Below are 27722 nucleotides of genomic sequence, written 5' to 3' on the forward strand. Positions count from 1 at the left end.
GTCATCCATAGTATGCCCCAGTGTTGCCCAGTTATCCCCAAAATGTCCCTAGTTTGTCCCAGTATCCCCCAGTTTCACTCCCAGTTTCACTCCCAGTGTGTCCCAGTGTCTCCCACAGCACTCCCAGTGTTCCCCAGTATGCCCCAGTCCTCCCCAGTGTTTCCAAGGACAGTTTAATTTCTCAGGGCTGCTGTGGCAGCCAAACCCAGCAGTGGGGTCAGTGCAGTGCCCATGGCCACAGCCCCTTGCAGTGCCCAGTGCAGCTGGGGCTGATGATCCACCCTCACAGCTGGCCCAGGGCCAGTCTGGAGTGGTTTTGGTGGCACCTTGGGCTGGCACACACCTGAGGAGGGTGTCTGTTTTCATGGGGAAACTCAGGGGTTTTAGATTGCTTCAAACATAGAAAAAGGGAAAGCCCCTCTTAGGCTGGGTGCAGCCAGCTCTGCAGGCACAGCAGGTCCCAGGTGAGTGAGGACAGACAGGATGGGCTGGGGCAATGTGGAGCAAGGTTGTCCACGCTGGGCCAGAGCTCAGGGCACAGCTTCTCTGAGCAGGCCAGAGCTCCTGAGGGGAGACCCTGGGTCAATATCAATCACAGAATGCTGCAATCGCCTCTGATCTAAAGAGAAATGTAATAAAATACACCCTTTAAAACGGGAATGTGTATTTCTTACAAGCACTTTGAAATCTTTCCCCACAACTGGAATAGGAAAATTTTAATGACCCTCTCAGGGCTTTGGTGTTGTTTACATCAGACTCAGTCCCCGAGAGTGTCTTCAAAAAACTTCTCAAGAACTCAAAGTTAAATTAAAACTCCAGAGTTTCTTGAAGTTTTAATGGGTCCCACTGAGGGACAGCACTGAGAAAGTGTCCCCAGGTTCCAGTTAGAGCAGAACACTGGAGGCACTGATGACAGCTGGGCACAAGCAAGGGAAAGGTGTCTCTGGTGCTGAGCAAACCTGGATGTGTTTCAGGAATGCAAAGGGCCCAGGCCTGAGCCCCAGCCCCTGGCAAGGCAGATCCTGTCCCTCCCTCATTGCTCAGGGCTCTTCCCGGGATGGGCACTGGCATGTGGGGATGTGCAGTGCCAAGGGCAGGACCATGGGGCGGCCCCTGCCAGGCTGCTGAGCAGGGACAAGGAGGCACTGAGGCCCCAGGGCTGCAAGGGTCACTTGTCCCCTCGTGGCCTCAGGCCCAGGGCCAGCAGCCATGGCCAAAGGGCTGCACAGGCTGGCTCTGTCAGGGCCTTGCAGCTGCTGCACATCCCTGAGCCCTCTGCAGCCCAGGCTGTCCCACGGTGTCCCTGCCCTGCGCCTCTGTCCCTGCAGGCTGTCGTCACCCCCGGCTGCCCCACCTCGCTGGCCCTTCCTTTGCTGGCAGCTCTGCCTCCTGCTGCCCCTGCCTGGCCACACAAAGCCTTGGCCTTGATACCAAAAGGGTTAATTCCATTTTTACCTTGCCTGGGAACTTTTAACACAGGAACAAGGCCTGCAGGAGCTGCTTTTCCAGCAAGGGCAGTTGGAAGTGTAGAAGACATCCGGCTCAAGGGTGCAGTGATAGAAAAAGCAAGGACTGAAACTGGGAACTTGGGGTGGGTTTTATGGCAATGGGTAAATTGTAATACACATTTAGTGACTGTGTATAAGAAACACACTGGTAGAGTTACATGTCCACATAAGGTTAGGAGTTATCCCTCACTAGACCTCAGGCCTGAATAAATGATCCCCTCTTAAATAGCAAATTAGTGTTAAGGAGTCTTATTCTGATATTTCAGAGATTTGGTGGCCATGGGGCCTCACAGAACCCAGGAGTCAGCTGTGACTCTGTGCAAACTCATGGAGCAAAGGGTCCATGGTGACACAGCGGAACCCCATTGTGGGAAGAGTTGGCTCCTGTTGCACGGTTGGGGTGTAGGGAGGCAGAGATCTCTGAAGCTTGCTCTTGGGGGAAGAGGTTTATTGGAGAATTCAGGGATGCCCAAGCCTCGTGCTCTCAGGCGTAGCACGTGGCCGGGCTTAGGAGGACGGGGGAGGGGAGAGAGGAACGGAGGGTTTAGGAGAGGGGAAGCCCCAGGGAGGGAGTCCTAGAGAGGAGGAGAGGGCCAAGAGAGGGAGGAAATCCAAGAGGCCGCGTGGCCGCTCAGAGCCCCCTTATCAGGGGCTCCCAGGTGGGCTGGGACAAGGCATGGGCCAATGGGGTTACAGACTCTGTTTTAGGGGCAGGTACAGAGGTGCGGGATGAGCCACAATCTTTTGCGGGGTGGGATGGAACAGACCATTTCACTCCAGGATTCATCCAAGGGTAGAAGTGACATCCGGCTAGCTAAAATAACAATCGTATCTATCTATCCTCTGCAACAATTGCCCCTTTTCGTTAAACTTTTGAAAAGGTAAATACAGACTTAATTACTATTTTTGCACAACTTGGGGTACATAACATATTGCTAATGAAACTACACTTATTACTCTAAAAACAATCAAGCTTACTTTACAGAGTTCCTTCAGCCAAGATGCAGAGCTCAAACCTTCAGATAAACTGTTTAGCTAGATTATTAATTGTAATCAAGGTGGCGTTTATTTCTTTACTGATTGAGCATTTTAACCATTTGAATACTTTAGTCTAATGGAAGAATTTAACTGAGGTAGTGTTATTAAAACCTTTTGGGGAAGGTTCTATAATTGACTAGGTTGAAAAAGTCTATTAGAGCTTTGTATCAGTTAGAGATATGGTATCAGAGCTTGCAGTCTTGGCCAGAGTTACCCAGGCATTTGTCTTTGGTTAACCTATAGGTGAAATCTCAATACAAAAATTTGAAATAAGAGAACAAATGTAACAACAAGGGTACAAAATTAACATGCATGTGGAAATAAATGTCCATAGTCTTGAATTGTTTCTGGCAGGTAGTTTTCATCTCGTCTTAGCACAGTTCAAGTCTGAGCGCCTGCTTCTTGGTTTGCACCTGCAAAGTCATTGCCACTGGTGAGGGCACTGCCAGATTTCGGTGTATGGTAAGGCTTTACATTCTTTGCCGGGATCCATCTGAGTCCTTCACCTGTAGAGACACAAGCAAACCCTCTCTCCCACGTTACAAGGTTGCATGGGCTTTCTATTTGTCCTGTGACTGAGGTCTTGATCAAGACTTTTATTTTTACTTTTTTGTTGTTCAGAAAGTGTCTGTAAATGGGCATGTCAGGCTGTCCTATACAGCAATTTGAAAGATTGTATGCGTATGGGGCTTTGCTGAACCTATTTTGGGGTGTGGCCTTATATATTCCCCTTGTCTGTTTTAATAAGCTGCTTTCTAGGGCTTTAGATGTCTTTTTTATGGTACCTAACAGCTGGTAACCATAGGAGAAAGGGAAGCAACTATCTCCTGCCGCTACTAGGAATTCTCTCTCGTCCACAGATGGGACAGCTGTCCACTCTCTGGGACCATGAGGCTTGGATATATGCCTGTCTATCAGTTGGAGTCCATCAATGCTCCCCTGAGCATCCTGGGAAACTGAGGCAGCAGGGGTGGTACTGGTAGGGCTAGCACAGTTCTCCGTGGATCCTGTACTCGTCAAAGCAGCTGCCAGGTGCTGTTCCTCTTTCCCTGGCTGCATGCTAAGCTGTGAGTCAGCTGCAGCTGCCAACAGCTGGGGCAGAGGGGCAGGAGGAGAGGTGTCTGTAAGCGAAGCCACCAGGGAGGAACCGGGAGGTGTGGAAGGACACACTGAGGATGAGGCTGCAGCTGTGTAATGTGGATACAGCGTAGGAGAGGAAGCAGAGGCGTCCAGGGGCTGCAGGGGCGGCGGTGGGGTGACGAGAACTACTTGTTGTGCGGCTGGCCAGAGTTCTGGGCGGGCACCCGGCACGGAGGGCTTTAGCGGCAAACCCGGAAGCGACTCGGTGGTCCCCGGCGTCGGCGACGGTGGTGGGGCTCCTTCTGGCGGCTCCGGGGGTCCTGCCGGCGCCGCCGCTGAGCTCGGGGGTTCTGGCTGATCGCAGACCGCGGCACGGGGCGCGGGGGGAGCGGCGGGCTCCGTCGGCGGCGCGGCAGAGGCGGCAGGAACCGGCCGGACCGGGGCCACCGCGAACCGCGCATGCGAGGAGGGCGTCACGTGGTCCGCCGGCCGAACCAACATGGCGGCCGCGTCTGCCGCCCCGCCGGAGCCGTCTGATGTTGGGCCCGCGCCGCGGGGGGGTTGCCGGGAGGCGGGGGGTGGTGGGGTCGCGGCACGGGGCGCGGCGGGAGTGGCAGGCTCTATCGGCAGCGCGGCAGAGGCGACGGGGACCGGCCGGGCCGGGGGCACCGCGAACTGCGCATGCGCGGGGCGCACCACGTGGTCCGCCGGCCGAACCAAGATGGCGGCCGCGTCTGCCGCTCCGCCGGAGCCCGCTGACGATGGGGACGTTCCGCGGGGGGGTTGCCGGGGAGTGGGGGGTGACGGGGTCGCGGCGTGGGGACCCGGGGTGTCCCCCCGTGGCCGCGGCACAGGCTGGGGTGGAGGCGCCGGGCTTCCCGGTGCTTCCTGCCGCACGTCCGGGATTGGGGGTGTGGCCACGCGCTCTCCCGGCGTGGGCAGCGGCGGCAAGGCAGCGGCTGCGAGAGCCGGGTCGAGCGTGTGTAGAAACGCGGCGAGGGTGCTTTGTAAGGAGCCAACGAAAGTAGCAACAGCCGCTGCTAGGGGGGTTTCGGGGGGAGCCGGGGCGGGCACAAGCCCCGCGGCCAGTGGGGGGGGCGGGGCGGCCGCGGGGGCCGGGACAGGAGCGGCGGCCGCGGGGGGTGGGGCGGGGCCGGGGCTGATCGCGGCGGTGGGGGGTGAGGTCGCGGCGGAGGTGGGAGGGGCGGGGGCGGCCGCGGCGGGGGGGGCGGGGGCGGCCGCGGCGGGGGCCGCCGAGCCCGGCGGCAGGCGGCGCGGCGCGGGGATCGGGGGGGTGCGGGGGGTGGTCGCGGGGGCCGGCGCAGCCGCGGCGGTTGGGGGTGGGGTCGCGGTCGCGGCGGAAGCGGCAGGGGTGGAAGCGGCCGCGGGGGCCGGCGCCCGGCGGCGCGGCGCGGGGGTTGGGTGGGGGGTCGCAGGGGCCGGGGCGAGGGCGGCGGGAACCGCGTCACTCAGGGGGGCGGCCGCGGCGGTTGCGGCCGGGGCCGCGGCGGGAGGGGGAGGGGCGGGGCGGAAGGGGATCGCGGCGGGGCCGTCAGCAGCCGCGTGGGCCGGCCACATGGCCGGGACCGGCGTTCGAGGAACGAACAGTTCGGCCACAGCTCTAAAAGCTGGGAGTAGGTCGCAAGCGACGGCGTCTCTCCTGTAAATCTCAATAAAAAGCTTATCACCTACTGAGTCCCAGAAGTCTTTGGTAAAGGCGGCTGATCGATCCGCATGAGGGAAGTGGGGCAGGACCCATTCCAAGAGGGATTTTAACTCTTTCTTGGGCAAAGTACTATTATGACTACGTAACAGATGGTTCAATTGTTTATAGAGATCTCTATCTTGGGTAGAGTGGGATTGTCCCATATTTTAGACCTGTGTAGCTCACCTCGAGTTCGCTAAAGCAGAGATCCTCTCCTCAGGACTCTGCACAGGTCCCCTCAGAGCTCCGGGCGTCTCTCCGGACGGCTTTTCCGTGCTCGGGACCTTCAGACCTCCCCCCTCGGGGCTTCCAGCGCAGGCAGTGCTAGGCAGTGCTCGGTGCGCTCTCTTAACGTGGCCACGTGCCACCAGCTCACAGCTCCTTGTCGGGCAGTCCCAAGAGCTCCAAAAGCCCGCTATTCACAGGCGATGGTGCTTGAGGGTAAAATGCCTCGGCAAACTTTAAAGAGATAAGGCTTCTACGTTGCTTAGCAACGACAGCCTGTGCTCAGAGCGAAGAGGAGGCTATCACAGGTAATTACTGTGCATGGAGGTGTCGAAATTCGTGGATTCCTTTTTCTTTCACGTTGGGCGCCAGTTGTGGGAAGAGTTGGCTCCTGTTGCACGGTTGGGGTGTAGGGAGGCAGAGATCTCTGAAGCTTGCTCTTGGGGGAAGAGGTTTATTGGAGAATTCAGGGATGCCCAAGCCTCGTGCTCTCAGGCGTAGCACGTGGCCGGGCTTAGGAGGACGGGGGAGGGGAGAGAGGAACGGAGGGTTTAGGAGAGGGGAAGCCCCAGGGAGGGAGTCCTAGAGAGGAGGAGAGGGCCAAGAGAGGGAGGAAATCCAAGAGGCCGCGTGGCCGCTCAGAGCCCCCTTATCAGGGGCTCCCAGGTGGGCTGGGACAAGGCATGGGCCAATGGGGTTACAGACTCTGTTTTAGGGGCAGGTACAGAGGTGCGGGATGAACCACAATCTTTTGCGGGGTGGGATGGAACAGACCATTTCACTCCAGGATTCATCCAAGGGTAGAAGTGACATCCGGCTAGCTAAAATAACAATCGTATCTATCTATCCTCTGCAACACCCCATGGAACCAAAATCCATTTTGGCACACTGGGGCCACATTGAACCAATAGTCCATTGTAACACCACAGATCCAAGGAGACCATTGTGACCCTGAGAAACCTCTTGGAACCAAGGGGCCATCCTGACACAGCAAGGCCTTGTGGAACCACAGGTCCATTGTGACACTGCAAGGTCACATGGAACCAAGGTGGCCATGGAACCAAGGTTCTGCCATGGAACCTCATGGAACAAAGGGACCATGGTGACACTGTGGAACCAGGGAGACTGGTTTTGGCAGTAGGAAAGCTCACGGAACCCCAAGTCCATTGTGACACAGCGAGGCCTCATGGAACCAAGGGACCATTGTTAAACTGTGTGGCCTCCTGGAACCATGAGCCATTGTGACACAGCGTGGCACCTCATGGAGCCAAGAGTCCATTGTGACACTGTGGGGCCCTGTGGAACCAAGGAGAGCACAGTGACTTTGTGGGGCCTCATGGAACAATGGAGACTGTTCTGACACTTTGGGACCCACTGGAACCAGGGGTCCATTAGAGCATGGCAGGGCCTCATGGAACCAAGGGGACTGCAGTGAACACTGTGGGTCTCCGTGGGATGAAGGGTCCAATGGAACCATTGTGTCACCATGGTGTCACTCTGGGGCATCCTGGAACCAAAGGTCCATTGTGACCCAGCAGGGTCTCATGGAACCATGGAGACCATTTCTACATTTCAAGGCCTTGTGAAACCAAAGGGCCTCTGTGGCACTTCAGAGCCTCGTGGGGCCAAGGGGACCATCGTGACACTGTGGGGCTCAGTGACACCAATGGTCTGTTGTCACACTGCCAGGCCTTAGGTGTGGGTGCTCTGCTTGTTTTTTCTACCTGTGTTGTGGTCAGGATTAAAGGTACTTGAGATCATAGTTCATGTTCAGACTCAGGTGCTTCTTGTTTCTCATCAGTGTTGCAACCTCACAATTGTGAATTCTGCAATCTTTCATTAGCAAGTCACAAAATGACCAAATATCTCTTGTTAAGAGGTCTTTTAAAATTATCCAACCAAGGAATGACACCTAAATTGTTTTCCATTTTTACCCAATAATTGATCCCTCGAAGCCAGCAATGCAGACTTTTCTGTCCAATCACAAATTATCACCCAAACCCATGAAGAAGAAGGTAAGAAGAAGATAAATAAGAAGACCCTGTCTCCACCCTAAAACCTCCATCTTGCTTCATATTTATTACTATGTTCCAAAACCACAAACTCTTTAAGTTTTCCACCCTGTGGTACTTTACACCTCTAACCAACTATGCACCCGTAACCCCAGTGCCATTAATCAATTTTGGAAGCCTTCTCCACAGCCTCAGGTCAAATGCAGTGTTCTCTTGCAAGTCTGTGCCTTTCAGCACAGCAAGTTTAACATTCTCAGCATCCAGGGTTCCAACACTCATGGAATCAGGGACACTCTTGTGACACTAAAGGCCTCACTGAGCCATTGTGACACCACAAGGCCTCATTGAACCCAGGGGCTATTGTGATGCTATGCAGTGTTGGCAGGCCAAGGGGCAGCTGTCACACTGAGTGGCACCATGGAACCAAGGAGCTACAGGTCCCATGGAACTAAGGATTCATGGAACAGTGTGGGACCCCACAGAACCAAAGGTCCATTGTGACATTGTGGGGCCCATTGGAATCCTGGAGGCCATTCTGATACTTTCAGGCTTTGTTGAATCAAGGGGCACTGCAGGGCCCCATGGAGCCAAGGAGACCCTTCTGACACTGTGAGTGCCCATGGAACCAAGGGTCCATTGTGACCCTGTGGCCCCAAGGAGACCCCTGTGACCCTGCAAGGCCTCATGGAAGCAAGGGACCATTGTGACACTATGGAGCCCCATGAAAACAAGAGGCCAGCGTGACACATCTGGGCCTCATGGAACCAAGGGTCCAATATGACACCACCAGTGTGACACTGCAGGGCCCCATGGAAACAAGGGGCCAGTGTGACCCTGTGGCACCAAGGAGACATTTACCTCTCACATGGAGACATTTAAAAGGAATGACAATAATCTGTGTCCTCTGATTTGGATGTACTGGAGCAATATTATCAAGAGTTTCTCAGGAGCTCTAAACAACAAACCAGCTTTTACTGGGAAATTTAGAAAATCAGAGAAACTTTGGCAAACGTTTTAATATAGCATTCAATCAACAACAACAACAACAACAACAACAAAACTTCTCAAAGCATTAACTTGGCCCATTCAACTTCAGAAACTTTAAGCCTGTTCAATTTTAAGTTAATCGATATTTGCAAGAGTACCAAAATAGAAGAAGTAGATACAGAAAGAGAGAAAAATAAGATACAGAGAGAGAAGCACACACTCATCTACCAACTCCTGGATTCCAGCAGTGTTCAGATGGAAATTCCAAGAGGAGGTAGGGTGAAGACATGTGCTTGCCTTGTGGTCAGCCTTAAATACCCCTTGGTCTTCCTGGGCCCTTCCCCCAGGTGGGACTTGGGGTCATTTGGTCACTCAGGAGCTGGGCTGGGGCTCCAGAGGTGGCTGTGGAGCATTGCCTGTGCTGTGCCAGGAACTGGCAGACACTGCTGGGCTGGGATAGAGGCTCTGGGAGGATTGGGGTTCCAGGGCAGGGAAAGGGTGGACCTGCCCTTTCCTCCCTCACACATGAAATGTTTCCAGCCAACAATCACCTCCAGTCTGTCACAATCTGCACTTGGAGGTGAAATTCCAATTCTGGCCATGACCACCTGCAGGAGAGGGACAGTTCTTTTCCATAGGAAGGAAAGCATAGAGCCCTAGTGCATAGGAAGTCAGGTGAGAGCCTCATTAGGCCAAGGTCAGCCAGACTTGGCAGGAATGGCAGATTTTGTCTGGGGGCAGTCTCTGGATATAGGGAATTTTGGAGACAGAAGCCAAATTTTGCCCATGGGCACCTGGAGAAGCAGGACAGTTCTTCCCCATAGGAGGGAAAGCATGGAGCCTTCCCCAGTCTTTCGTGGACAGATAAGCAGTGACCCTTAAGAAATGACTGCCAGCCTGATTTGTCCTGGCAATATGTCCATGGGAACAATCCCTGGATATAAGGAAATAGAGATGAAATCTGAATTCTGGCCATGGACGCCTGGAGGAGAAGGAGAGTTCTTTTCCATTGGAAAGAAAGCCCTGAGCCCCAGTGCTTCAATAGCAGATGAGAAGAGACCCTCAAAATGCCAAGATCAGCTTTTAGGCAGCCCCTGAGATGCCAAACCAGCCAGACCTGCTCCATGTTCCCTTGGTTCCCTGGGGCCCCACAGTGTCCCAGTGGTCTCCGTGGTTCCCCAGGCCCCAGAATGTCACAGGACTCCTCTGTTCCATGAGGCCACAATGTCACAATGGACCTTTGGACTCTGGGGGTTTGCAGTGTCACAATGGTCTCCTTTGTGCTCCACAGGGTCACAATGGAGCACTGATGACATGAGGCCCTGCAGTGTCACAATGGACCTTTGGTTCCACAGCCCTGCAGTGCCACAAAGGCCTCTTGGTTTCACGAGGCCCCACAGTGTCACCATGGTCCTCTTGGTTCTGTGGGGACCCCCAGGGTCACAATGGTCTCACCGGTGCCATGAGGCCTCACAGTGTCACAATGCTTTCCTTATTCCATGGGGGCTCATAGTGTCCCAATGGTCTCCATGATCCCATGAGTTGCCTCAGTGTCACAATGGAATCCTTGGTTCCATGGTGCCCCACAGAGGCACAATGGCCCCTTGGTTCCATGAGGTTGTGAAGTCTCTTAATGGTGTCTCCATGACTCCATGAGGCCTTGCAATGTCACAGTGAACCTCTGGCTCCCTGGGGTCTCACCATATCACAATGGTCCCTTGGTCCCATGACACCCCAAAGAGTCATAACGGTCTCCATGGTTCCCTGAGGCCCTGTGATGTCACAATGGTCCCTCGGTCCCACAGGCCCCACATTTGTGGGGGGGGGGGGGGGTCATGACCCCAAACTTTGGGGACTGGGAGGATTGATCCTAAAATTTGGGGTTTAGGGGGGTTTGACACCTCGGGGTTTGGGAGTTTTTGATCCCAAACTTTGGGAACTGGGGGAGCTTGACACCCCAGGGTTTGGGATCTTGTTTTTTTTTTTCCCAAGATTTGGGAATCAGGGGGTTTCATCCCCAAATGTTTAGGTCAGGGTGGTTGGCAAACCCAGGTGTTTCAACCCCCAGGATTTGGGGTTTGGGGGTTTAGACCCAAAAATTTGGAAACTGGGGGGATTGACCAACTGATTTTGGGGGATTTCACCTCAAAGTGGGGGAGATCAGGGGGATTTGACACCCCAGGGTTTGGGATTGGGGGGGATTGATCCCAAAGTTTGGGAATTGAGGGGTTTGACCCCAAACTTTGACGAGGAGGAGGGTTGGACAACCCAGATATTTCAAAGCCCAGGAGTCGGGTCTTGGGGGTTTTAACCCCAAACTTTGGGGGCTGGGGGTGTTTGACACATCAGGATTTGGGATTTGGGGTATTTGACCCCAGACTTTGGGAATTGGGGGTGTTGGACACCCCAAATATTTTGAACCCCAGGATTTCGGGTCAGGAGGATTTAACACCATCTTTTGGGAACTGGGGAGTGTTTGACACCCCAGGATCTGGGATTTGGGGGGTTTGGGGCAGGGGGGAGGTTGACATCCCAGAGTTTGGGTTTGGGGGTGTTTGACCTCCCCCCTCTCAGTGTTGGGATTTGGGGTGTTTGACCCCAGTGTTTGACCCCCCGGGTTTGGGGTCGGGGTTGGGATAGGAGCCATTCCCTGGAAACAGCGGTGGGATTGGGATCGAGAACAGGAACGGGAATGGGATCGGGATCGGGGAACTGGCCCGGGAACGGGAACAGAAATGGGAATGGGATTGGGATCGGGAACAGGATCAGGGAACAGGATTGGGATCGGGAAGCGGAGAGACCCTGACTCAATAATGGAGCCCACCCCCAGGGAGCGATCCTGCCCCAGTCCCGGAATGGACCCAGCCCCTCAATCCCGGACCCCTCCCCAATCCCAGCCCCTCCGCAGCCGCTGACCGGACCCTCCCTCAATCCCAGCCCGCCCCAATCCGGATCGGAGCCATTCCCGGACCGGACCCTTCAATCCCTTCTTGGGGCGGCTCCTGCCGCTTCCAGCCCATTTTTGGGACTTCCAAGCGGTTCCGGGACCCTCCCCATTTTGGGGTGTTGGGGTGGCCCCAAGGCCGCCCCGGGGGCCGAGGGGGGATGGAAACTCCCAAACCCGGGGGGCTCCTGGGGGTCCCCAGTTCCTCCCGGCCCCGCCCCGAAGCAGATCCTGGCCAATCAGAGCGCGCGGCGTTGATTACGATTCAGTTCCCAGGCAGGAACTCGGCGCTGGTCCCGCCTGGCGATTTTCAGCCAATCAGCGCCCGGGACGGCTCTGACTCATCAGTTGCCAGGCAGAGCCCGGCGCCTCTCGCAGCACCGGCCAATCTAAACATACACTCGAACACACCTTAGTAAAACAATTCACACTACAAATATACTAAACACGAAAACAAACACCACTGTAATGTCTCATACAATTTAACCAAACAATTAAAATTTAATAGCACCCTTAAACACTCTAAAAAAATTAAAATGGTTTCAAGAAATATAATTGCAGATGGGTGGTTTTATATGGATATTGGTTTTTGGATTGTTTGGGTTAGATTATTTTTAAAAAAGGATTTTTATAGGAATTTAAACAGCTGAGAAGGAGCCACTCTGCAAACAGAACTGACTGAAAATGAATGGGACAAACATCATTAACTCTGAAAGTTTTATTCACTATCAGATACATCCCAACCACCCAGCCCCACACAATCCCAATCTCTCCACTCCAAACTGGGATCACAATTCTCCCAATCTCCTCCCAACCCCATCCCACCCGGTCAGCTGTGGAATCGAGTGAGCTTTGTGTGGGATTGAGGTTTTTTTGAGGGGGAACAAGCAATTTGAGGTGGGATTGTGCCTTTATAGTTTAAAATCCAGTTATTTTCAGTGGGATTGAGTGGTTTTGTGGTGACAAATTCATCCCTCTTGGCTTTTGAAATGCAAAGAGATGGAGAACACTGCCCAAAATCACCCCAGAACCCACAAATCCTCCAGAAGTTGAGTTCATGGTGTCCAGGGTGAGTGCAGCTGCCGGTGGCAGGAACAAATGAGATGTATCTTGGTTTCACAAAACTCCAAAATCCATTTCTTATCACCGAAAGACAGGGCAAAGGCAGAGCCATGGGATTTGTATAGGGTATCCCAGGGGTGGAGTTTGGGTTTGGGTCAAGGGAGGAATTATTGGCAACACAAGAAGGGTGAGATCAAACTCCTGCCTCTCAGCAACAGGGGCACTCCACACAGAATGCGTCCCTAAATCCTAAATTCCCCCTAAAACTCCTGTGAAATGGTGACACTTCAGATATTTTTGATCAGTTTCTTTAATTTAACCCTGTTTTGGCTGTGTTTGAAGAATAAAGATGAATCAGAGGAAAATTAGGGCCAAACCAAAAGGATAACCAGTCAGGTGTGTTCCCAACATTGATCACAGGGAATGTGGGTCACCAGACCTGTGCCCAATGTGGGTCCTGCAGTGGGGGATGGAGCTGGAGCAGAGCACGAAGCTCTTCCTGCAGGCGGGACATTCTTGGGGCTTCCCTTACTGGTGCCTCTGTTGGTGTCTGGTCAAGTGAGAGCTCTGGGTGAAGCTCTTCCCACACTGGGGACACCCGTAGGGCCTCTCCCCAGTGTGGATGTGCCGGTGCCTGACAAGGGAGGAGTTGTGCTTGAATCCCTTCCCACAGTCAGGGCAGAGGAAGGGCCTCTCATCTGTATGAGCTCGATAGTGCAAGAGGAGATAGGAGCGAGTCTGAAACCCCTTCCCACACTTGGAACACTCGTAGGGTCGCTCCCCAGTGTGGATCTTCTGGTGGACAATCAGGGCACCACACTGCCTGAAGCTCTTCCCACACTCCCTACACTCATAGGGCCTTTCCCCAGTGTGGATCCTCTTGTGGCTGCTCAGGTGGGAGATCCGCCTGAAGCTCTTCCCACATTCCCCACACTCGTAGGGCCTCTCCCCAGTGTGAATCCTCTTGTGCTGGATCATGTTGGAATTTGACAAAAAGCTCTTCCCACATTCCTCACACTCATAGGGCTTCTCCCCAGTGTGGATCCTCTGGTGCTGGATCAGGTTGGAGTTTGACCTGAAGCTCTTCCCACACTCTGAGCACTTATGGGGCTTCTCCTCATCATGAAGCTGCTCAGGGACCACCAGCCCTGAGCTCTGGCTGAAGCTCTGTCCACCTTCCTGGACCAGAGTGCATCTTTCCTCCTCAGATCCCCTCGATCTGCGTTTGCAGCCCCTCCTCGTGCAGCTCCCATTGGGTTCCTGCACCATGGAGCCACTCAAAACAGCCTCTTCCACAAGGTTCTGCCATGGGGATTTGTCCTCTCTGCTCTCCACCCTTAGCACCTCATCTGTGGGAGGAAGGACAAGGAGAGGATGGGATTTGCCTCTGTGCCAGAGGGAAGGGCAAGGAGATCCCCCCAGTGCGTCCCCGGCAGGAGAGCACCGGCAGCGGGGCTGTCCTGCAGCTGGGGGCCAGGCTGGGCTGGGAGATGGAGCAGGAGAGAGGAAGAAAGGGGCACTGACTTCCTCCTCACCCGCCTCGGTGTCCCAGGTCTCCTTCCTCTTCCTCGCAGCCTCCTTCTCCATTTCGTGAAGGTTTTGGGATGGGAAATCCTGTTTTGGGAGGAAAACAAGGGATGAGCACAGTGAGTTTTGTACTGTTTCAAAGCAAAACAGGGAGAGAGTCTAAGCCAGAAGGACAATTTAATAAGAAAATTAAGATCAAAGCTATGATACAGAAAGACAGGTTTAAACTCACAGAGTCAGGATATAATCTGACACCCTGATAATCAGGGTGGTGGTAGCTGTCTGATGAAATGGTGGCTGCAGTCCAGCTGGAGTGATGAACGTGATTTTGTCAAAGCAGTGATCCTGTAGAAGGGTCTGGTCTTCCTCTGAAGGTCCAGTGGTGCTTATGGAGCTCTTGTCCTCTGGGAATGCAGCAGGCAAGGTGATCGTGGTGTTGCAAATGGTGAGATTATATCCAGGTAGGAATGCTTGGTTCCTCCCCCTGGGCAGAGCATCCCACAATGGGATGATGTAATTTTATCAGTGCTGCAGTGACACTCAATGGCCCATTAAGAGAAGATGGCCCCTGGAGGGTGTTATCAGGGCTGAGCCATGGAAGAGATAAAGAACACTGCCCCACCTGTTGATAACAGTTTTTGGAGATGGAGACTGAAAACACTTTTGGTTACATCTGACACTGTAACCTGAAACAGTGAGGCAATCCCTGCTCGAGGTGGGGGGTGAACACCACCCCCCTTACCCAAACTGGCTCAGGTGTAAAACCCTCACCCTGGGAAGGCCACGCACAAAGGGGACAATGTCACACTTGCCCTGTCCCAGGGGAGACCTCTGTCCCTGTCACTCCCTTGCTCTCTCCCCTTTTCTCTTTCTTTGCATCTCTCTCTACCTCACATTTACTGGTCAATAAAATCCACTTTGGATTTGATCTTGTTAGCACCTTAATTGGAACAGAGGCATCTCTCTAACAATTTTATTATCCAGATTGCAACATTATTTTGCACAGTGAGTTCAGGGCACTGTTGTCTGACCCCAAGTGCTTTTGACAACATCCTGGTTCTATCCTCTGAGGAGTTTGTGGCTCTTTCTGGAGGAACTCTTGGAAACTTGGATGCAGCTTCCTCTGAGCGACTTTTGGGAGAACTTATGAGGAAAATGGCTCTTGTGGGTGGCCAGTGTAAAGAAAAATATTTTGTTTTCCTTCTTTGAAAAGTCTGTTAAAATCACTGGAGGAAAGGGACCAAATGATACCAGCAAGACTGACAAGGATCATTCACCTCAAAGTGAGGAACACAAGGCTACTTAAATCCTACAAGAAGCCCAGCTCAAGTAGCTAAATTCCCAAATAACTCCTGAATTCACAGGCTTTGGGGGGAGAAGCATTATTTTCTTGGTCCCTGTCACCTTTGTGATGGCTACACAGACCTCTCCCTTCCTTTAATAATCTGTATTGGGGCAAATTTCCATGTTTTTGGTTTTTTTTTTTTTTTTTTTTTGGGACCTGCCAGCATCTGAGCTGGAGCTGTGTTGGAACTGATGAAATTTGGAATTGCCAGAGAATTGCTTCTGTTGTTGGTTTATTAATGTTTGGGATTTATTTGTGTTTCCATCAGAAATGACTTGTGGGAAGAGCAAATCTTCCTCAAGGCATTTTATGGAGGGTTAAATTTGATTTCTTCTAAGTTTGTTTTGTCCAGTGTCCAGGCGATGCTCAAGGGGTCTCTGGTTTTGGTTTGGCCCTAATTTACTTCTGATTTGTCTTTATCTCTTAAAAACACCTGAAAAATGACTAAAAAGAGTATTGACCAGAGATGTCAGAAGTCCCACCATTTAAGAGGTATTTGAGGTGGAATTTACTGTTTGGGAACATATTCTGGAGGATTTGTGGCTTCTTGGGGGATATCTGGGAGTATTCTCCATATCTTTGCACTCCAAAACCCAAGGTGGATTGGTCTGTCACCTCAAAGTGACTCAATCCCACCTCAAAATGCCTGGTTCCCACCTCAGTCCCATGCCAAAATTGCTCAATTCCTCAGCCTCCAGGATGAGATAGGGTTGGAAGGAGATCGGGAGAAGTGAGATCCAAATTTGAGGTTGTGGGATCAGGATTGTGTGGGGCTGGGTGGGTGTGATTTATTTTGATAATAAGTAAAAGTATCAGAATTATTGATTTCTGTCCCATTCATTTTCTGTCAGTTCTGGTTTGCTTTTCAGAGTGCCGCCTTCTCAGCTGATTTTGTTTGTGTCCTCCTGTCCCTGACTGAAAAGCAAGATGTGTTCTATTTGCCATCTGTATGGCAATTGTCCTGTGTTAAGTGGGCAGTTTTTCCTTATCTCTTCCACAATCAATCCTCCCTCAGGGGAGACATCTGCTGATAAGGGGCTATTGAATGTCACTGCATGACTGATAAGAACTGTAACACCCCATTGTGAGATGTTCCGCCCAGAGGGAGGAGCCAAGCATTCCTACCTGCATCTAGTCTTGAGATTCTGGCCCACCAACACAGCTTTTTCTGGGCTGGATTTTCCCATAGGAACAGCTGCTCCTTCCTCTTCAGAAGAAGATTCCCATTCCTACAGGATCACTTCTCCAACAGAACCACACCTGACACTGCAGGAGGACTGCAGCCACAATTCCAATTAGACTGTGGCCAACATCCTGTCCAGCAGGATTTCAGGTTGTATTCTGACTCTGTCAGTGTTGTTTTGGTTCACTGCATTGTTCATATTTTCATTTTCTTCCCTATTAAAAAAAAAATTGTGATTCCTGCTCCCATATTTTTACCTGAGAGCCCCCATTAATTTCAAATTAATACCAATTCTGAAAGAAAGGGTCTACATTTTTACATTTCAGGGGAGGCTCTTTCCATCCTTAGCAGACACCTCTCCTTCCAAACCAAAACACCTCCTTTCTCTCCTGCCTTCCTTTGCCTGCTCTGTTTCTCTCTCATTGCCTCCCTTGACCCAGGGCAGATCTCAGCAAAGTCCCTGCCCTGATTTAATTCCCAATCTATGAGCTATAGCAACCACAGGTGAAAATGTGAAGGCTGGCAGTGAAATGTCACTGTAAGATCTTGCTGCACTTGGCTTTTGGCTCTTTCATAAGAGCTTTGACTTCAAGGGCAGGAACATCCTTTTCCTGGCTGGGAACTGGAATTCCAGCCCCTGGGAGCATGTGCCTTGGATCCCAGAGGGGCATTCCCGAGGCTCTCAGGGTGCTGCTCCTGCCGTGCCTCCCAAGGAGCTGTGCAGGGCAGGGGACAAGGTGCAGCAGCTGTGTTGGTGCTGCAGTGCCACCATGGCCCCTGGTTCCAGGAGTTTCAGTACTGCCAACAGCGGTTCCTGGGTTCCATGGTGCCCTGCTGTGTCCCCATGGATATTTGGTGTCATGAAGTTCTTCAGTGTCACAATGGCCACCTCGCTCCATGAGCTTCCACAGTGTCCAAACGGCCTCCTTGGATGGGCAGTGTCACCATGGACCATTGGCTCCATGCAGCCCCGCTGGGTCACCATGGACCCCTTGGTTCCATGAGGTTCTGGGGGTGTCTCCATGGTCTCCTTGGATCCTCCGTGTCACAATGGACCACTGGATCCATGTGGCCCTGCTGTGTCACCATGGCCCCTTGGTTCTATGGGATCCCAGGGTCACAATTGACTCCTTGCTTCCACATCATCCCCTCAGTGCCAAAATGTCCCCTTCATTCCATGGGGAACACAAAAGATTTATAAAAACATTGAGCAAATCCCGCTTAAAACACTTGGGAACATCTCTTTGCATTCCAAAGACAAGTTAAAGGTGAGGCTGGCACCAGCAGCTTCCATCTGCAACATGGATCCAGAGAAAGGACAGGGACAGAGAACTGAGCTGGGAGACTCAGAGAATTCTGCTTCCAGAGATCATTTCTGACCACACTGTCCCTTGTAGAAAGGTGACACCACTCCAGGCAGCCTGTACTGAGCAGGTGGCTCCTGAGTGGGGTTTGTTGTTTAGGAAACCTGCTCAGGCTTTTCCATTCTTTTTTTTCCCAACAGGAAAACTTCTCTTGTGTCTGTGTGCAGGGAGAGCCATGAGGATAGCAGGTGGGATATGGTGCAATGGGCTGGGACATGGAGCTGCAGAGCTCAGGGACAAGGTTCTGCTGCAGGGCACAGGGATGTCAGTGCCAGTTGGGCGATGTCAGACATGGTGAGGCTGGGGGTGAGGAACAGCTTGTCCAAACAGGGTCAGTCCTCAGTGGGCTCATTCTTCTACATGCCCAGACCTCCTAATGAGACACTGAGTATCAAGGTCACCAGGGGAATGCTTCTAATCAGCTCTCTCTGAACTGGAAACTAAGAATACTCACTTGATTAAAGAAAAAAATTCAGGAGGTGCACTTGGAAATCTTCCTCCTTACAAGGACTCCAAACTGACTCCAATCAGCTGCACAAGCCCAGGAGATTTGCAGACAATTGAATGAAGACAAAGCGCCCCTGAAGTATTCTTGCATTTTGATGATCCCCATGATGGATTTGGGGCTGAGTCCAGAACCCTCAGGCACTGAGAGAAGGCTGAAGAAGCTGCTCAAGGAGTCAGGAGCAAAACTCCAAGTCCCTTGGAGCATCACTGGGCCCCACTGAGGGCAGGGACTGCCAAAGGCTCCCAGGGACTGGTGAGAGCAGATCCTTGAGGCCAGGATTGCAGGGAGCCCAAGGCTCAGAGCAGGGAACTGCAATGCTGAGCAAGGCCTGGGCTGGCTGGGGGAAGCAGAAAGGCCAAGCCCTGAGCCAAGCCTGGCACAGCAGGGCCTGTCCCTCACAGGTGGCTCGGGGCTGTTTGTGGGGCAGGGGGATGTGAGGGGCAGCAAGGACAAATGTCACAAATCTGCGTGACCCTGCAGATCCTCATGGAACCAAGGGGCCATTGTGGCACTGTGCTGCCTCATGGAATCAGAGAGACCATTGTGAACTCAGAGACACCAAGGAATCAAGGGTCCATGGTGACCTTGTGCAGCCGCAGTGTCACAGAGGAGCCGTTGTGACACAGCGAGGGCACACGGAGCTGAGGGGCCATTGTGACACATCAGGGCTTTGTGGAACCATGAAGCCATTGTGACATTGCAAGGCCTCATGGAAGCACAGGGCCATTGTGACACTGCAGAAGCAAGGGGAACATTGTGACACTCCAGGGCCTCATGGAACCAAGGAGACCATTGTGACACTGTGGGGTCCCACAGAACCAAGGGAACATGGAACAGGTCTGGCTGGCTGGACCTCCTGGGGACCACCTGACAGGTCTGGCTGACCTTGGCATGTTGAGGGCTACTTCTCATCTGCCCCTGAAGCACTGGGGTGTTGGCCTGATTTTTTAAGATTTTCTAAAACCTTCTGAGTTTACATTCTTGTAGCAAATTTTCTCACACAACTTTCTGTAAATAACTTATTGCTTTGCATTCCTTCATAGAGGAGGAGAAATTTGATGGACGGTAGTTTGTCCAGTGTTGTTGGATAGGTGGTCCTTTCACCCTCCAATCCACTGTCACCTTTGGAAAACAATAAATGTTGGAGTCAGAAATAAATTACATTTCTTTTACCGTCACAAACGCAAAGGTGCCCATCATGTTTTCTCATGTCCCATAGTGACACTGGGGCTCTGGGCTTTCCTTCCTATGGGAGAGAACTATTCTTCTCCTCCAGGGGCCTATAGCCAAAACTGGAATTCCTCCTCCAAATTTCCTTATATTGCAAGGATTGTTATAGCACCTCTCATCTGCCTTTCAAACACTGGCACCATGTGCTTTTCTTTATTATGGGGAAAAACCATCCATCTCAACCAGGTACCCATGGCCAAAATTGGGCATCTGCCTCCAGAATTCCCTATATCCAAGGATAGCTCCCACAAAAATGATGCCAGGAATCACAAATCTGGCTGGCCTTGGCTTCCTGAGGGATGGCACTCATGTGCCTCTGAAACACTGGGACTCTGTGCTTTCCTTCCTAAAGAAAAGAATTCATCTTCTTGTCTAGGTGTCCACGGCCAAAACTGAGATTCCACCTCCAAAATGCCCTATGTTCAAGGATAGCCCCTAGATGAAAGTTGTCAGGAGAGAGAGGTCTGGCTGGCTTGGCCTGAGAGTGGCCACTTATCATCTTCTTCCAGAACACTTGGATTTTGTGCTTTTCTTTCCTATAGGAAAAAAACATCCATCCTGAGCAGGCGTCCATGGCCAGAACTGGGATTCCACCTCCAAAACTCTATACATCCAATGATTGCTCCCAGTCAAATCTGCCAGGACAGACAGATCTGGCTGCCCTTGGCCTCTTGGGGATGCCTCTCACCTGCTTTCAAAACACTGGGGTCAGTGGTTTCCTTCCAATGAAAAAGACCTGTCCTTCTTCTCAAGGTGTTCATGGTCAAAACTGAGATTCCTTCTCCCAAATTCCATATATCCAAGGATCTCTCCATGACAAAAGCTGCCAGGACAAACAGGTCTGGCTGGCTTGGCCTCTCAAGAGCCACCTCTCTTCACTTCTGCTTTTGAAACACTGGGGCTCTGTGCTTTCCTTCCTATGGAAAAGAACTGTCCTTCTTATCTACGCAGAAATGGCTGAAATTGGGGTTCCACTTCCCAAATTCCCTATATCCAAGGGTTGCTTTCAGACAAAAGCTACCAGGACAGAGAAGTCTGGCTGGCTTAGGCCTCTGGTGGAAGCCTTTCATCTATCCCTGAAACACCGGTGTTCCGTGCTTTTCTTCCTGTGGAAAAGAACCATCCTTCTACTTTGGGTGTCCATGTCTGAAATTGGGATTCCACCTCTAAAATTCCCTATATCCCAGGGTTGCTCCAGACAAAATCTGCCAGTACCATCAAGTCTGGCTGGCCTTGGCCTCTGGTGGCTGCCCCTGCCACACTGGGGCTCGGTGCTTTCCTTCTCATGGAGATCACTGTGACACTGTGGGCACCTCATGGAACCAAGGGGATCATTGTGGCACCACTGGAGCCCATGGAACCAAGGGGCCATGGTGACATCGTGGGGCTTCATGGGCCCAGAGACCATTATGACTCTGTGGGGCCTGATGGAACCTTGGAGACCATTCTGACCCTTCAGGGCCCTGTGTCACCAAGGGGGCATTGTGACACCTCAGAGTCTCCTGGAAGCAAGGTACCCCATGGAAGTGAGGGAACATGGAACAGGTCTGGCTGGCTTGGCCTGCCAGGGCCACCTGACAGGTCTGGCTGATGTTGGAATGCAAGGGCTGCTTCTCATCAGCTCCTGGAGCAAAGGGGCTATGTGCTTTCCTTGCTATAGAAAAGAACTGTCTGTGTTCAGATGCCCATTGCCAAAACTGGTATTCTCCCTAAACAATTTCCTGTATGCAAGGTTATGTTTTAGGAAAAAAACAGCCAGCTCTGGCTGGCCTTGCACTGTGGTGGTCACCTTTCATCTGCCCCTGAAACAATGGGGCTCTGTTCCTTCATTCCTGTGGAAAAGAAATGGTCTTCTTGTCCATGGTCCATGGCCAAAATTAGAATGTGGCCTTCTAAAGTCCGTATATTCAAGGATTGCTCCCAGACAAAAGTAGCCAGGACAGACAGGATGGGTTAGCCCTGTCCTCTGGTAATTTTCACAGACCATGAGCTGAATATTTTTATTAGAAAACACCTTGGAGAGGGCCCAGAGATCTCCCAATGAGAGGTTTTGGGGGCTTGGGCACATGACCGCTACATAGGGACAAGTTACAGATGAGAAAGCCTGGCTGGGTCTCTCTCCCTTCTGGCCCCACAGAGGTGCTGAGGCCGGCCCAGCCCCGTCTCGGCCGTGGGGCCGGGCGGCTCCTGCCGTGGGGCCGGGCCCCTTCCCAGGGAGCCGCCAGGCGCCATCGGCTGCCGGGCAGGGCAGGGGAGGCCGCGGGGCCGAGGCCGGGCCGTGGCTGCGGGTGCTGACATCTGGCCCTGCCGAGCCCTGCCCCGCCGCCAGCCCGGGCCCGGCCAGGATCCGCCGGGCCCCAGGAGCAGCCCCGGGCCGGGCCGGCTCGGCCAAGGCTCTGCCGCCCTTGGGCTTCGCCCGCAGCCGGCGGGCAGGGCAGGAGAAGCCATCGGCCCCGGCCGTGCTGCTGCTGGGCTCTGGCCTGGCTGCTGAGATCCTGGCCCTGCCCCAGCGCGGCCCAGCCTGACACAGCCCCAGCGCAGCCGCTGCAGAAACCTCCATGGCAAAACAGCTCCGGCCGCAAGCACCGAGCCCGGCCGGGCTCACGGAACCATCTGCAGCCCCGGGAGATATTGACTCTGCCAGTGCTGCCATCCTCCCTCCAGTGAGAGAAAAGGACACAGGGCAGGCACACAGAGGAGCAACATGAACACACCGAGGGCAGGGAAGGGGAAGTTGAGTCCCAGATGGGAGGGATGAGGAGATGCCTTGATCTTGGGGCTTGAATCCTCTGCTAAAGCTGTGGAGAAGGATGTCATTGATACATCAGACTCTCTTTTTCCTTGTAAGGCATTGAAAAGTATGGGGCGATGACTTGTTTCAGCAAAGGCCTCCATGCTAAAGTAAGCAAATGTTGCAGTAGCTGTGATCCCATGAGAGGTTTGAACAGAGAAAGGGAGAACAGTGATGAGACCCTGTGCCCTCAGGGAGAGAAGAAGACCTCTGTTCCCAGAGATGAAGATGATTTCAGAAAGAGATGAAGAGAACCGTTGCTCTTAAACAGCTCATCTCAAAATTAATACCCCATAAGCTGACAAGGGCCATAAGCACGTCTGTGGGAAAATATGGGAGGGAGTTCATGATTGCAGATTTCTCCAGGCAGCTGCTATTTGTGGAAATGAAAAGCCATGAGATAACTGTTTTCTTGTGTAGAAGTGTCCATAACATTAACAAGAGGAACTTCTCTGCCTAAGTGCAGTGAAGAAAGACTATTTTAGAGATGGTAAACTGACTGAAAATTTTAGGTTTTGTCTCTTTACATTGTCAGGTTGTATGGAGAGAGGAAGTGTTCTGAAAGTTTTGTTCTGATTCTTATTACTCTTTCTTTAGTTATTGTTAATACAATTTTATTTATAACCTTTTAAAATTTTGAAAACACTTTGCCTTTCTCCTAATCCTATCTCACAGCAGGAAATGAGTAAGTATATTCTAGTGAGTGCACTAGTAATTAGCCAGCAATGAACCCACCACACTAATTGAAGCATTGGCCGAGAAATCTCAAAATGATGAACCAAAACCACTACAGAAACTTCCTGACAAACTGCACGAGAGCAGAGAGAAATCGAGGCACAGCCATGGTTTGTCAGGACTTGCTTGATCCTAATGAGCCCTGTGGTGCATTTGGAGCTGAGACCTGGAACTTCAGGGCCTGAGAGGAGATTGCACAAACCTTTCCAGGAGTCCAAGTCAGAGGAAAACCCCAAAGTGATTGGAGTCTAAAGCATTAATGGGACCCACAAAGGTCCATCTATACCACAGGCTCCTCATGGACTCCTTTCAGGAGAGAACTGGAGGCCAGGATGGCACAAGAACCTCTCAGAGACTGAAAATGGCACAAAGAACTCTCAATGTGGAAAGGAAAATCCAAAGTACCTTGCAAAAGTTAAGAATCTCAAAGTATTAATGAACCCCACTGAGTGCCTGTACAAAGCTCTCAAGAGACTCATTAAAGCAGATAATTGGGGCCATGATTGCACAAACCTCTCACAGAGTCTGTAGCAAAAGGCAAACACCAAGTACCTTAATAAAACTGAAGTACCTTGAAGCATTAATGAGCCCCACTGAGTGTTGTTCCTGACAAAGCCTCTCCAGGGACTAATTAAAGCAGATAATTGGAAGCCATTATTGCAGAAACCTCTCAGAGACTCCAAGGCCAAAGGAAAAGCCAAAGTCCTTTGAAAAACCTGCAGTCCCTGGGAGCATGAAGGAGCCCCCAGGACCATTCCTGACCAAGGCTCCCCAGGGACTCCTTCCAGGAGATCTTTGACCCCACTGGGATGTCGGCATGGGGGGGATGCTGAGGGCAGGACCAGAGGGTGACAGTGCCCAGCCTGGCTGGGGCTGTGCCAGGAGGCCCCAGAGCCTCAGGACAAGGTGTCTCCTCACAGCCCTTGGTGGCACAGACCCTGCTGTGCCCAAGGGCACCAAGACTTGGCTTCTCTTTGTCCCCACCTGGCATCACTGCCTCCAGTTCTCTGCTCTGCCTGGGGCCTGGGGACACTTTCTCAGTCGTGTCCCTCAGTGGGACCCATTAAAAGTCAGAGAAACTTTGGAGTTGGATTCTGACTTGGAGTTCTGCAGAGGTTTCTGCAGCTGCCTCTCAGGGCCTGATGTTCAGGGCCTGAGCACAAAGCCCCAGAGGGTCATTAAAGTCCTTGTGCTGTGTCTGTGCTGCTGAGCTGGGCCGGGCTCCTGGCACAGAGGGTGATCCTGGTAACCAAGCAGAGCTTCAAAAGCACATTTCTCTTGCTGAGCAGCTCTTCTCCCAGCCCAGCAGGGCTGGGGCACTGCCTGCAGCCAGCCCGGGCACAGCACAGAGGCACAGAGAGCTTCAATCAGTCAGGGCTGGGAAGGGGCTGAGAAGTGCCTGGGGCAGAATCACTGCCAGCCCTTGGCACAGCAACCTCTGGCTGCAGGACAATGCAGCTGCAGCTCCTGGAGAGATCTCCTAAAGCTGGAACATCCCAATGCCCACTGACCCGGTGAGTACAATTCTGAGTATTTCTGGTGCTGGGAAGGTGAAATATTCATGAATCTCTGACATTCTGAGGGGTTCTGATCAGTCATAGAATTTTTCCAAGACAACAATTTTGATAAAAAGGAGGAAATTTCCTAAGACTTTTTATTCGGTTTCCTATTATTGGAGAGTGGCAGGGAGGGGGGATAAATATTAATGGTGGATTATGAATTTTGACAAGTGCATGAGACAATATAAGTGTTATTTTAGTAATTAATAGGTTCACAGGAGATCCCTAATGTGCTTTCAGCCACTCTGCCCATGGACAGCAGCTGCAGCATCACCTTTGCTGGAGCCATCAGGCTCAGTCTGCGCTGTCCTTTCTCCAAGCTGCAAACAGAACCTGCCCCAGCCAGTGCCCAGCAAACAGGCAGGGTTCTGTCAGGCCAAGGAGAGTACACAGAGATTTGGGGTCTGGGTGTGCTGGCAGGGAGAGATCAGACGCAGGTAAACACCTGCAGGAGGAACATCTCCAGGAAGCAGAGAGAAGATCAGGGAAGGAGAGAAAACAAATCCCAGAAATGCTGTGGCAGGGAGAGTTTAGAGATGCCCAGAGGATCCCCTCCAGTGCAGCCCCTCCCTCTGCACAAGCCCCCTCCCTCCTGTGCCCCAGCCAAGCCTCTGCCCTCAGGGCCGGGGCTCCAAGGCGTGCAGCCCCTGCTGTGCAGGCAGAGCTGCAGCAGAGCCGTGGGGCAGCTCTGCAGCCCCGGGCCCAGTTCCCTCTGCAGAGCACAGGGCTGAGAGCAGCTGCCCGGCACTGGGGACTCTGGCAGGGGGCACAGCTGGCTCAGGGTGACGCAGCTGTCCCCAGTGCCCGGGTCTGGGCAATGCTGGCAGTGCAGTCAGGGAAGGAGCTGCACCTCCCTTCATCCAGTGCCATCAGAAGGACACTTGGAAGTCTCCCTGAGAATTCAGTCCAAGCTGGGAGATTCAATGCAGGGTGCAAACCTGTCCTAGAGCATCTCTGAATTATAAGCTTGATGGGGAAGTGTAGAGGTGTTGTGACACTGAAAATGCTGCTGGGTTGGTGAAATGAGCAAAGTGAGTCTCCACTCATCATATTTCCTCAGAAAATTCACTGTATTCTTCAATGGAAAGGAGATATGCTGAGGGTTTCTGATATGCAAGAATACCAGGAGAAACATGGGGGCAGCATAAGAAGAAAACCTCAAAACAAATACAGAAGTGTATTCATCTGTGTTACAGAGGAGGGTGTATGGGAAATGGCTTTAAGTTTCATTACAGTCATCTCCTCTAACTCTTCACTGACCCTTTCTCCATGAACAGGTGCCCATGTGCAGCCACAGCAAATGTCCAACAGCAGCTCCATCAGCCACTTCCTCCTGCTGGCACTGGCAGACACACGGCAGCTGCAGCTCCTACACTTCTGCCTCTTCCTGGGCATCTCCCTGGCTGCCCTCCTGGGCAACGGCGTCATCATCAGCGCCGTAGCCTGCGGCCACCACCTGCACACGCCCATGTTCTTCTTCCTGCTCAACCTGGCCCTCAGCGACCTGGGCTCCATCTGCACCACTGTCCCCAAAGCCATGCACAATTCCCTCTGGGACATCAGCACCATCTCCTACACAGGATGTGTTGCACAGCTCTTTTTCCTTCTGTTCTTCCTTGGAGCAGAGTATTCCCTCCTGACCATCATGTGCTACGACCGCTACGTGTCCATCTGCAAACCCCTGCACTACGGGACCCTCCTGAGCAGCAGAGCTTGTGCCCACATGGCAGCAGCTGCCTGGGCCAGTGCCTTTCTCAATGCTCTCATGCACACAGCCAATACATTTTCCCTGCCCCTGTGCCATGGCAATGCCCTGGGCCAGTTCTTCTGTGATATCCCAGAGATCCTCAAGCTCTCCTGCTCCAATTCCCACCTCAGGGAACTTGGGCTTCTTGTGGTTACTAGCAGTTTATCATTTTGTTGTTTTGTGTTCATTGTTTTCTCCTATGTACAGATCATCAGGGCTGTGTGAGGATCCCCTTTGAGCAGGGACGGCACAAAGCCTTTTCCACCTGCCTCCCTCACCTGGCTGTAGTCTCTCTCTTTGTCAGCACTGCAGAATTTGCTCAGCTGAAGCCTGCCTCGATGTCCTCCCCATCCCTGGATCTGGCCCTGTCAGTTCTGCGCGATGAAATCCTGCTCAGCGTGGGCAATTGAGCCCTTGAAGGACTTAGTGTCAGGTCAAGGCTTGCTTTCTCTCCCAAAGCCTTCCCTTGGCAGCCTTGGGCAGAGGATTCATCCTCCCTCCCTCCTCCTTCCCACAGACCTGCTTGAAACCACTCTGTTGGCACTTTGCATTCTCTGTGTCTGTCCTCAAGTGCAGTGCCAACCTGGGTCAGTCCTGGCTCTGTCCTGAGCTCCCAAGAGCTCGCAAACTGAGATGGCAATGCTCAGCCACACCAGGGCCCTGCCCCTGCCAGCAGCACCCCCAGAAGCAGCAGCAGCAGCAGCAGCAGCAGCAGCAGCAGCAGCAGCAGCAGCAGCAGCTGCAGTCGCCTCTCCGCTGTTGGTGCCCCTGCACTGCAGCCCCTCCCACTGGCACCAACGTTCCCTCGTGGCCTTGGAGACAGTCATGAATCCATCCATGGGGTCACAGAGCCATGGAATCCCAGAGTTCCAGGTTCCTGGAAGCCTGGAGTCATTGAATCCTGAGAACCACACTCAGAGGAGGAAGAGGAGGAGGAGGAGGAGGAGGATGAGGATGAGGACAAGGAGGATGAGGAGGAGGAGGAGAAGAATGAGGAGGAGGAGGAGGACGAGGAGGAGGATGAGGAGGAGGAGGAGGAGGACGAGGACGAGGAGGACGAGGAGGACGTGGAGGACGAGGATGAGGAAGAGGACGAGGAGGATGAGGATGAGGAGGAGGAGGACGAGGATGAGGAGGAGGAGGACGAGGACAAGGAGGAGGAGGAGGACGAG

At 52.7% G+C, this 27722-nt stretch overlaps 1 protein-coding gene across 1 annotated transcript; it reads right to left on the reverse strand.

The window, feature by feature from the left end:
- Positions 1-11841: 11841 nt before the first annotated feature.
- Positions 11842-13959, reverse strand: LOC146764726 (uncharacterized). The gene has a single exon (XM_085563700.1). It carries the CDS (start codon positions 13828-13830, stop codon positions 13090-13092), a length of 741 nt encoding a protein of 246 aa, XP_085419826.1. The 5' UTR covers positions 13831-13959; the 3' UTR covers positions 11842-13089.
- Between the last annotated feature and the right edge of the window lie 13763 nt (positions 13960-27722).

Source organism: Lonchura striata, chromosome 31 (assembly GCF_050655825.1).
Source record: "Lonchura striata isolate lonStrDom1 chromosome 31, ASM5065582v1, whole genome shotgun sequence".
NCBI classification, from domain to species: Eukaryota; Metazoa; Chordata; class Aves; order Passeriformes; family Estrildidae; genus Lonchura; species Lonchura striata.